Source organism: Puma concolor, chromosome B2 (genome assembly GCF_028749965.1).
Source record: "Puma concolor isolate L17-30 chromosome B2, mPumCon1.1.hap2, whole genome shotgun sequence".
NCBI classification, from domain to species: Eukaryota; Metazoa; Chordata; class Mammalia; order Carnivora; family Felidae; genus Puma; species Puma concolor.
In genome coordinates, this window is record NC_141671.1 from 15,549,767 (window position 1) to 15,561,857 (window position 12,091).

The 12,091-nt window shown below is 47.4% G+C and overlaps 1 protein-coding gene across 8 annotated transcripts in view; it reads right to left on the bottom strand.

Moving 5' to 3' along the window:
• The window catches only part of SIRT5 (sirtuin 5), a 40,739-nt gene that overhangs the window by 12,352 nt on the left and 16,296 nt on the right, over window positions 1-12,091 (bottom strand). For 6 of the 8 annotated variants that reach the window (XM_086706243.1, XM_086706242.1, XM_086706241.1 and 3 more), the window contains 5 exons: window positions 9,604-9,829; window positions 6,606-6,693; window positions 5,480-5,533; window positions 3,367-3,490; window positions 1,180-1,295 (listed from right to left, as the gene is read on the bottom strand). In XM_086706243.1, coding sequence (XP_086562369.1) covers window positions 1,180-1,295; window positions 3,367-3,490; window positions 5,480-5,533; window positions 6,606-6,693; window positions 9,604-9,829 — 608 coding nt within the window. The remainder of the gene's footprint in view (window positions 1-1,179; window positions 1,296-3,366; window positions 3,491-5,479; window positions 5,534-6,605; window positions 6,694-9,603; window positions 9,830-12,091) is intronic. The other 2 variants (XM_086706246.1, XM_086706247.1) reach the window with 2 other exon arrangements.

Genomic DNA, 12,091 nt, shown 5'->3' on the forward strand with positions numbered 1-12,091 from the left:
AGAATGCAAGTGGGTTGGGGCAGAGAGAGGGAGGCACAGAATCTGAAGCAGGCTCCAGGCTCCGAGCTGTCAGCACAGAGCCTGATGCAGGGCTCGAACTCACGAACTGTGAGATCATGACCGGAGATGAATTTGGACGCTCAACCAACTGAGCCACCCAGGCGCCCCCGTCGGTATTTTTAAAATATGTTGTTGAGGTGAAAACTGCTGAAGTAATGATAAGAAGTTTCAGGGACGCCTGGGTGGCTCGGTCAGTTAAGCGTCTGACTTCGTCTCAGGTCATGATCTCGCAGTTCGTGGGTTCAAGCCCCGCGTCAGGCTCTTTGCTGATGGAGCCTGCTTCAGATTCTGTCTCCCTCTCTCTCTGCCCCTTCCCCATTCATTCTCTCTCTCTCTCTCTCAAAATAAATAAACATTAAACACTTAAAAAAAAAAAAGAGAAGTTTCAGTGAAGTTTTCCATTTGTTCATATTTCTTTAAGAGTTTTTCATGTTCTACCTTATTCTAGAAAGGAATTAAGCAGACTGATAAAAATGTATAAACTAAGGGAAGACACAACAGCCAGGGTGAAAAAAGAAAGCAAAAGGAAGGTGAGGACAAAACAGAACCCCCAAAACGCATACTCTGATGGTCTCCACTTTCCACAGTGTGGAAGAAGGGATCAGTATCGTGGCATGGCCCCAAGTACTGATATTGAGGATATGTGGCAACTTGGCAATTATTTGGCAATGAGACCAAAGAGGAGCTCACCCAGGACGCCGCGCAGTGAGAACAGAGTGATGAGGGTGTACGGGCATCTCCCCGGCTGTGCTGGGCATTCAACTCGCCTACACCGAAATGCCATTACTAAATCTCACATAAACACACGAATGACAGCAAAGCCTAGGGAATCAAAGAACTTTCAAAACGCTAATCAAAGAAGAACTTTCAAAATGTGAACCCCAAAAGCCCTAAGGCAAATTCCCTGTAAAAAGACATAGCTACCTTGGTCTACAGTGAAGATTTTGTTCTTCCGTCAAAGCAATGACCGACCAAATTAGAAAACATATACTCTGTGTGTCTCCATCTCTCTCTCTCTCTCTCTCTCTTTTTTTTCTAATTAGAACCAAAGGTGACATCTGTTTAGATAACGTGTCTAAACGTGCTCAGCACCGTCCATCTCCCACCTGGTCCCTGTACCTGAATCTGTTCGTGGCTGGGGTGGTTTCCATGTTGAATTCGGCCACTGGCACTCCGCGGGCAGACACCTGGGGGGCAAACATGGCGGCAGGATAAACCACGGAGGAAGTTCCCACCTACAAAGCAAACAAATGGAAACGGACAAATGACCACGCTACGGGGAGAGGAAACATTCTTCCAGAAAACCTTACACAAACTCAGGCCAGTTTAGGGTTGCAAGATGTGAGGAAAGCTAGCTGGATGAAACAGATGGAGAGCTTCCAAGGGACAGATGGGGAGTTAAGAGGCATCCTGTCGGTTGATCACTAGAAGAATGTGCTAGGGAAAAGGGAGCACAAACGGAGAGAACGGCAGATCAAGGGCTCGGTTTTGTCTCTGCTCTGTGAAGTAATGCCAATAATCCATGTTCGTTTTTTTCTTTTCTTTTTTAACATTAGAAAACGCAAAGAAAAAATATACTCACGTTATTCATACTCCCGCTACCCTGTGATAACCACTGTTATACATCCTTTCAGGTTTTTCCCCATAGATGCATATGTTTAAGTGTGCTTTACAAGAATGGAAAGGCCAGAACATGTTGTACAAACCAGGTTTTCTCATTTAAGCACTGGTGATGAACAGACACTGAAACACTGGGGTGCACTCAATAAATACTGGCTGAATGAATGTGTACCCATGAGAAAGTGCTTCTGCTTTTAAAGATGTGTTAAGAAAACTCTGAAATATGCACACCCTCTGTCTAATTCATTCCATTTCTAGGAAATATGTCCCAAGGAAATGATTTGAAGAGTATGCAAGGAGTTATGTCTAAGAATAGTCACTACAGGGGCGCCTGGGGGGTTCAGTCGGTTAAGTGTCTGACTTCGGCTCAGGTCATGATCTCGCAGTTCGTGAGTTCGAGCCCTGCATCGGGCTCCGTGCTGACAGCTCGGAGTCTGGAGCCTGCTTCAGATCCTGCCCCTCCCCCACGCACGCTCTCTCTGTCTCTCAAAAATGAGTAAGCGTTAAAAAAAAATTAACAACAGGGGCGCCTGGGTGGCTCAGTCGGCTGAGCGTCCAAGTTCGGCTCAGGTCATGATCTCGCAGTTCGTGGGTTCAAGCCCCGCATCAGGCTCTGTGCTGATGGCTCAGAGCCTGGAGCCTGCTTCGGATTCGGTGTCTCCCTCTCTCCCTGCCCCTTCCCCACTCATGCTCTGTCTCTCTCTGTCTCTCAAAAATGAATAAACGTTAAAAAAAAATTTTTTTTTAAATTAACAACAAAAAAAGAATATTCACTACAGCATTATTTAAAATATCAAAATGTGAAATGGCCTAAATGTCCAACAATGGAGGATTGGTTAAATACATCCTTGTATATCCATGCAACAGAACACCATGCCACCAATGAAAAGATGATACAGATTTGTGGATGTACTGACACAGAATATGCCCGGTGAATCACTACATGAATAAAGTTGTTTCAAAGCAGAACATACAGTATGAACCCACTTTTGAATTTTTAACCATATGTATACATCTGCACAATAAAAGGTCTAGACCAGGAGTAAGGAAATGTTTTTCTGGAAAGGGCCATATAGTAATATTTTTAGGATTTATAAGCCATACAGTCTCCATCACAAATAGTCAACTCTGCCATTGGAGTGTGAAAGCAGCCATACACGATACATAGAAGAATGGGCATGGTTGTGTTCCAATAAAACTTTATTTACAAAAACAAGTGGCAGCCTAGATCTGGCCCACCGGCCACAGTTTCTCACCTCTGATCTAGGAAAAAATACACTAAAATGAACAGTGGCTATTTTTGGGTGGTAGAATCATTGGTGATTTCTAATTTCCTCCTTATAATTTTACACTTTTTTGTGTTTTCTCAAATGTAATAATGAACATGTATTACTTTCAAAATCAGAATCAATAACATGCTCTTTTCATTATTTTTGGCAGGAGGGGAGTGTCTTTGCAAAGCCCAAGACACGGTCTTCCGCAGTTTCACATTTACGATCAATTCGTATTCGTTGTTTCTTAATTCTTCTGTAGGGTACAAAACCTCTCAACACACACAGTAGGAAGAGGAGGAAGGAAGGAAAGGGAAGAGAGAGGGAAGGAAGGAAACATAAAAAAACACAACAAACTCCACCCCAGTCCTGGTGTTCCGGAAAATCTCGAGGATCAGGGGAGGGCATGACTTACCACTAGACATAAGTCACAGAGGGTCAGCTCTCTGTCAACCTCCTCCAGAATGGCAGGATCCAGGTTTTCGCCAAACCACACCACGTGGGGTCGCAGCAGGCCCTCGCACCCCGCCTCTTCACACCTGTGGGAACATTATCCTTCACCCAACCCCAACACCTGCCCTGCAAGAAGATCTGCCCCACTGGATCAGAGGAAGGCTAGGGGCTACCCCAAATCAAGTCTGTCGCCCTCTTCCTTGTTATCCTCCCTCCCTCCCCTTCCAGACCATGTGAGCTTATTCTGAATATTCAGGCCCTTCTAAAGCTTTCATTTTGTCCGGATGCACTGGGCTGATATGTTGACAGCTGTGTTTCAGCCAACCTTACCATTCTCTTTCTAAACCGTGTTAAAAAAGAGAGACCACAGGCCCAAAATGGAGTCCCATGGGCTAAGCCCCATATCAGCAAACCAAGACTTAGTACCTAACCTAGCTGTATATCCAGCCTCTCCAGGGCCTGTGGTCTTTAACCAGTCAATCTGGAGCCACTTGGTCAGCACTAGTGGGGTAACCCGCCTGAAACACCCCTTGGGTCCCCAGAAGGAAGGTGACCTTGCCCGAAACAATTCCCTCTTTGCCCGAAGAACTTCCTCGCCCTGCCTCTTCCACCTATAAACGTCTTCCATTGTGTGCAGCTCCTTGGAGCTTCTGTCTGCTACGTGGGGTGCTGTCCGGTCCATGAATCTCGGATGAAGCCAACTGATCGACATGGACTCGGCTGGATGTGGGGTTTTAACCACAGCTTTCCCTTTCCCAGCTACGCCATCGCACTCTTCGGCATGGCAGCCGGGAGGAACCAGGCTCAGCCCTGCCTCGAACACACCAGCCACCTGCTAGTCGCATCTGTGTCCCCCTTTCACTTTCCCTCAGATTCACCGTTCTCTTGCCCTGGGCACGGCCAAGTTCGCCATCTTCCTCTTCTCCCACTCCCCACTGCCTGTGGGTCATCTTACGTAGACCTTCTACAACAACCTCCCAAACCTCACTTTCATCATAAATAATCTTCTCAAGAACTGCCCACGATTCCCTATTGTTTTAGATCAAACTTTAGGATTCAGTAATAAAAACCCTTATTAAGAATAATAAATAGGGCTCTGGGGCGCCTGGGTGGCTCAGTCGGTTGAGCACCCAGCTCTTGATTTCAGCTCAGGTAGGTCATCATCTCAGGGCCATGGCATCGAGCCCCGCGTCAGGCTCCACACTAAGAGCACAGAGCCTGCTTGGGATCCTCTTTCTCCCTCTCTTTCTGCCCCTCCCCCACTCGCTCTCATCCTTTCTCTGTCTTCTCAAAATAAGTAAATAAAACACTTAAATTAAAAAACGTTGAAAAGAATAATAAATAGGGTTCTGTGGTTAAATAAACTAGTGAAATATTCACAAATTATAACTGTTCTTTAAAGAACAGTGTACTCTGGTGTATTAAATGCTCTGAGAAGTCCTGCAGTAAAGCAAACATACTTCAAATTTGTTTACTCTACGGTTTCCATATTTATTTGAACACATAACATCATTTCTTAAGTAACGTCCATCAACATCACATGGGTCGAGTGTTCTAAGAACACTTTGGGAAATGGCGTTGTAACGTCTGCTTTTGAAAAACCGACACAAAAATCTTTCTCTAGGGCTTTTCTTATATATTTTTTTTTTATCTGCAAAAATCCTGTTTGGTCCTATAATTTCGCTTTTGCAAGACCTTTTACTGCCTCCTTTGCCCTGGGCTAATAACACACAACAAGGAGGAGAATGAAGATGATACCAGCTAACATTTTCACAAGACGTCCGCCTCTACGCTTCGTAAGCACCAGGTAAGCAGTTGGGGCATAACAGCTCCAGAAACTTTCCAGGACTCAAATTATCCCACCACAGTGCAAAGCAAAAAGGGACAGTGCAAAGCAAAAAGGGACGGGAAGGCAGTGGTTCTCCTCGCCCTGGGGTGGTTCACCTTCAACCTTTGGCCCCTGTCCGTCTGCATTTGTGCACTTAAGAGGCATCTCAGCAAATGAACTTAGATTTTGATTGTTTGTTTTTTTTTCCATCTGGAAAACCAAATACGGATCAGGGATTTTTACCCACCGGGGAAGTTTCTCCACTGGGATTCTGGCATCCTGAGCTTCAGGTTCTGGAGCCCTGGAGTAAGTGATGTTAGTAAAGAAACAATGACATTGGTATAATCAAAGAACAGAGAGAAAACATAACGTAAGTCTGTATATTCGCCTGGCGGTATACAGCTCCCAAACTCATAGTCAATACAAGCTGACTTAGAAGGGTACTGGAAGGGCAGACACCACACAGTTAACAACCAGTGATTTTATGTCAGAAAAGGGAATTTGCATGTGGGGAAGGGGCGGAGCCACCAGGATGTTAAGGGGGAGCTTCCTGATATGCACTGTATACATCATCATTGGAATCTTCTGCGAGGATACTGGATTCATATATTACCTATATAATTTATCCTAATTTAAAATGGCCAGGTAAGGGGCATCTGGGTGGCTCAGTTGGTGAAGCGTCCAACTTCAGCTCAGGTCATGATCTTAAGGCTTGTGAGTTTGAGCCCCGTATCAGGCTCTGTGCTGACAGCTCAGAGCCCGGAGCCTGCTTTGGATTCTGTGTCTCCCTCTCTCTGCCCCTCCCCTGCTCACACCTCTGTCTCTCTCTCTCAAAAGTAAATAAACATTAAAAACATTTAAAAAAAATTTTTTTAAATGGCCAGGTAAATTTTTTCTCAATATTTCGAGTCTACTCTTATTTTTTTCCCTAGTTATAACAGTACATGCTCATCACAGAAATGTTAGAAAAACTCCAGAAAGATATAAAGAACTAATCAAAATTACCCATAACCCCACTATTCTTGATAATCACTGTTAATATTTTGTTGTCTTTTCTTCTGGTCTGTTATCTCTATATACCAGGTATACCAACATGGGGTGTGCGTGTGTTTGTATGAGTGTGTGTGTGTGTGTGTGTGTGTGCACGTGCATGTGTTTAAATATGAAGTTTGGATCGTATTAGATAAGAGTTAGGTCCTGTGGTTTTCACTTGGCATTGTAAATTTTGAGCAAAATAGTTCTTTTATCCTATGGCTGTACTGTAATCTAGTCTCATTTCTCCTAACTATCCACAGGAATCTTAGGCTACTGTTCAATTTCCTTCCGTTTATGTTCAACTTAAAAGAGAAAACAAAGTAGAGCAGTGTCATTACCCTTTTCCCAATAAAGCTGGACAAATGGGACTCTTGTAATTCTCCACCACAACTCCACAAGAGGTACATCGGGTTTTAAATAAGCTACCTGAAAAACACAAGTTAAACAAGACCAGAATTTAGCATAATTAGAAGGAACTGTCTCCATGTCTAAAGGGGTACAACAGAATTTAGTTTTTATTCGTTCATTTCAACAAACGGGCCTGCCCTAGGTGTCAAGGGAAATCCAAAGGCACACAGTTCTACTGAGCCACGGACATCTGCCTCCTGGATTTTGTAATCTGGAAGGGAGAGAGACAGATAAAATGACTTACGGCATGATTAAGGAGCTCTCAAATGATCCTGATGTTGAGGCGGACTTGAAGGTGGTTAGTAGGGTACATGAAGCCAGCGTAAACCCAAGGGCGTGGTTTACTAGGTACATGACTGACGAAGGCTCAAAACGTTGGATGTATTGGCAAAATCCTACCGTCGACTCAACAAATCTTGAGTCTTTCTACAAAAGCAGCTCAGTAAATACATGAGCAACTAACAAATGAAGCAAGTAATTGTTAAAACTAGCAACCCATTTATTGAGCTAAAGCAACGACGGTGACCACGATTCACTAAATGTTCACCACGCGCCAGAGTGGACGTCCACTGCTCCATTCTGCCCAGTATTCCTTCCTCGGGGAGCCATCTCTCCTCTATCCCGAGTGGGTGGAGCTGTCAATCCCATCCCCAAATACAAGCTTAGGCTCACGCCCCCGACTGGTCCAATCACGGTACCGTAATCCTCTGGTAATGGCCTTCGGTCACAGGGAGGTATGTGACCCAAGCAAGGTGCCCAGAGCGGCCAACAGCTCCCTTCACTGGCCTGGCGCACGGAGGCAGACCGCATGCACGGGGGGAAGTGAGGTTTTATTCAAAGAGTCAACAAAGCTGGGGTGGGGGGCAGAGCAAGAAGAGACTGTTGCTCACGACATCAGCTCCAACCCGGGACTCCCGGGTTCTGTGAGACAACATCCCTACTTTGTCAGTTTCGGCAAGGCCATTCTCCCCCACGTTAGTATCTCTGAAATCGCATGTGTCCTACGACCGCTACCCGGCGGGAGGACGGATGTGAGGCGGCCGTCAGAGCCTGTTACAGGAGAACAGAGCCTGTTACAGGCCGTCAGAGCTGGCACACCTGTTACAGGAGAACGATGATGGCTGAAATGTGTGGGGACATGGCTGTTATTCCCCAGGGACTGCTGGGGCAAGGGCCAGCCCTGGATGTTTCAGCCCACAAACCAGCAAAGGGCCATTTGGGGGAAGAAAACGAGTTCGGGTTGTTGTCTAGAACATTCCCCCCGACACCTGTTGGTGTCGATCCAGGAAGGCCCAATATCAGACTTCCAGGATGTGTGTCAGCAGCTTGGAGGGGAACCCGGAGACGAGCGGGGAGCAGCCTTTTAGGAAATGCATGGAAAACACGCCTGGAAAACACTGACGCCTTGGAGTCATTCAGAAGTGATTCGAAAGAGTCGGAACGTGAGAAGTATCTTAACCACTTTATTTCACTCATTTTCATATGTGCATTTTTATATTTCACTGTTTTTTATATGTGCAAGGGTGATACAGTTTCTAAAAATCTGTGTCTATGTAAGTTTTAGTAGGCCATTTCGGTAAGTGCAAAATAACAATGCTCAGGGATAATAAAATATGATGGCTTAGGCAGACTATTTCCTTTGCGAGGGTCACACTGAAAACACGATACATGTTAAAAATTGGTGGCATCTTTAGTTTGATGAAAGAAGGGGCTTTCTTTTTTTTTTTTACCTAAATCAGAATTTTTTTTGAATGTTTATTTTTGAGAGAGAGAGAGAGGCAGAGAGAGAGAGAAAGAGACAGAGTGTGAGCAGGGAAGGGGCAGAGAGAGAAGGGAGACCCAGAATCCAAAGCAGGCTCCGGGCTCTGAATGGTCAGCACAGAGCCCAACGCAGGGCTCGAACTCATGAACCGTGAGATCATCACCTGAGCCGAAGTTGGCTGCTCAACCAACTGAGCCACCCAGGCGCACCTGTTTTTACCTAAATTAGAAGAGAGTTCTTATCGCTTGCAACCCCGTAAGTCCCAACTAATAATATGTACATATCGTCTTATTTAATCCTTCAAACAACCAAGACAGGTGTTAACACCCCCATCTGACACATTTCTACATGGCAAGAGACACCGCCTGCATTCTGATAGTGTAAAGAAACCAGAGGAGCCACGTGGACAGTGGCCCAGACCCAGCAGGAGAAGGTGCCAACAAGACACTGGGTCAGCAAGTGGCTGACTATGGCTAGGGCACAAAAGAGGGACGGGACCCAAGTGAACAGTGCTCGGTTTCCTTATCCCAGGCAAAAACAGGCAACTTCACTGCATACCCAAGGAAACCAGCCACATTCCCCCCTGGGTCACCACTGCTGGAAATTCCACAATTAGCAATGCGTTGCTTGGGATGGAAGTTTTGTAGACTCTTAAATACAAATGCCCTTGGGATTATGCTCTTGTATGAATGAATGTGAAACTGTATGAGTTTACGAGATTTTTGGTGAGCTCAAAGGAGGGAGAGGATTAAAGAGGACGTGAGGGAGACGGTGTCATCAAGGGCAGAGGGAAGCCAGCGGGACGTAAGACAAACTCCACAGGTGTCACAAACCTGGCGGGCTTGGTCACTGATCTGTTGAGAGCTGGGCAGAGGCTCAGCCTCAGGGGACAGGCCAGCTGGGGAGGCGGGGAAAGGAAACGGCCACCCCCAGGAATGCCAGAGTCTTCCCGGGCGGCTCCTGCCAAAGCTGTAAGTTGTTCGATGGCCCATACTTCCCTCTTCCCACCAGCCTCCCTAGGCACTCGCGTCTCTGCCGTGTGACCCGCACACCAGACGCCTGGGTGTCCTGTCAAAGTGCAGACTGTGGTTCGGTGGGTCCAGGTGGGAAATGGCAGGACACGTGTTTTGAAGTCTGGTTCCCCTCCCCACGCGAGGGCGCCTCACCGTGGATTTCCAGAAGGTTCTTGGTGCCAGCCTTGCGGTGCAGCTCATCGATGTTTTGAGTGATGACCACAAGCCGGCGGCCCTGCCCACGCAGCCGGGCCTCACATTCAGCGATGGCGAGGTGCCCGGGGTTCGGTTCCTTGCTCAGCATCACCTCCCGCCGGTAGTGGTAGAACTCCCACACCAGGGATGGGTTTCGCGCAAAGGCCTGAGGGGTGGCCAGGTCCTGGGGGTGAGACAGGAGACACGAGTCAGAGAAGGAAGGGTGCACTAAGGCTCTGGAACGTGGAGGCAGGCGGATTCCGGGGGGAGCGAGCTGGAACACATCCGCCTTAGGCCCACGCGGTGTGGCGGACGGGGCACAGGGGCCTGGGCACCAGCCTCCATCCTAATCCTGGGACCAACAAGGGACCTTGGAGAAACTGCTTTTCATTTCCCCACTTCCAAGGCAGGGATAATGCAACCTGTCCCATTTTCCACTCGAGTAAATTATGACCAGGAAGTAAAGCAATATTATGCAAGAAAGTAATTCAGGTTGAATCTACTCTTTTCATGGAGTCCCAAAACATATGAGGTCCCTTTCATTGATGCAGGAAAAAAAGTGAAATACAAAATGCCCGATTGATCATGGCCACAGTTGACAAACTCAGTTTTTTATAACTATAATTATGGCTCCGCACACACACACACAACTACACACAGAAAGAACAGGGGCGCCTCGGGGGCTCAGTTGGTCAAGCATCTGATGGTTGGTTTCGGCTCAGGTCACCATCTCATGATCGCAGGTTCATGAGCTCGAGCCCTGCATCGGGCTCTGGGCTGACAATGCAGGGCCTGCTTGGGATTCTCTCCTTCTCTCTCTTCCTCCCTCATTCTCCCACTCTCACTCTCCAAATAAATAAACTTAAAAAAAAAAACAAAAAACAGTGCACATATTAACAGAATATATAAAAATATATAAATATTTTTTTAACGTTTATTTCTTATTTTGGGGACAGAGAGAGACAGAGCATGAACGGGGGAGGGGCAGAGAGAGAGGGAGACACAGAATCGGAAACAGGCTCCAGGCTCCGAGCCATCAGCCCAGAGCCCGACGCGGGGCTCGAACTCACGGACCGCGAGATCGCGAGATCCCGCGAGATCGCGAGATCGTGACCTGGCTGAAGTCGGACGCTTAACCGACTGCGCCACCCAGGCGCCCCAAAAATATATTTTTAAAGTACGATTCCTCTTCTAGGAGAGAAAAGTCTCATCTACCGTGAAAGAGAGAAGGGCAGTCGTTGTCTGGGGCTGCGAGCCTATGAGGAAAGGGCAAAAGGGAGCCTCTGGCAATGACCGAAACATTCTAGATCTTCACTGCGGTGGTGGTGGTGTTCTGCCTTTCGTTTTACCTTCGAAGGTCACTCTTCCACCTGCTAATAGTGTCAGCCTTCACTTGGGGAGTGAATGGGGAACAAACATCTACGCCGTGGATCATCGACATCCACCCTGTACTTCCCCACAAACCCTGAGCTGTTTTGACACTTCTGACTATCCTCTCCTCTCAAAGCACCCCCCGAGACCCTCCGAGCCCCCCCCACCCCCTGCCTCTCTGCTTCAGCGGCTGCTTTCTGAGCCTCCTCTTTCTCCCGGGACCCTAATGGCCCTCTGCCCTCCTTCCCCCACTCCTTCATCCTTAAGGCAACGATCCCCACAGCTACAGCCACAGGCTCACCTGGAGGGCAGAAGAGAGGTGACAGAACATCCTGAACATCTGCCAGCCGGGGGCATGTGATAGGGCAGGAAAGGCAGCTTCATCAGCCCTTCATTTAACAAGAAACTACCGGGGCGCCTGGATGGCGCAGTCGGTTAAGCGTCCGACTTCAGCCAGGTCACGATCTCGCAGTCCGTGAGTTCGAGCCCCGCGTCGGGCTCTGGGCTGATGGCTCAGAGTCTGGAGCCTGTTTCCGATTCTGTGTCTCCCTCTCTCTCTGCCCCTCCCCCGTTCATGCTATGTCTCTCTCTGTCCCAAAAATAAATAAACGTTGAAAAAAAAAAAAAAAAAAAAAAAAACAACAAGAAACTACCTACGAAATGTGGAATTCGTGCATTGAAGTAACTATGCACGATGGCCTCCATTCACCCAACGGAAGTCTATCAAGCACTCACGTGTGCCAGAGTCCCGGGAGCTGGGGATACAGCAATGCATAAACCAGACAGGGTGCCTGGGGGGCTCAGTCTGAACCTGAACCTGGGGGGTTCAGCGTCTGATTTCAGCTCAGGTCATGATCTCAAGGTTCGTGAGTTTGAGCCCCCTGCGTTGGGCTCTCTGCTGTCAGCGGGGAGCCTGCTTCAGAGCCTCTGTCTCCACCCACCACTGCCCCCCACCTTGTGTTCTCTAGCTCTCTGCCCCTCCCCCACTCACACTCTCCCTCTCTCTCTCAAAATAAATAAATAAATAAACATTAAAAAAAAAAAAAAAAAAAGGGCAGACAAAACTTCCTGCCCT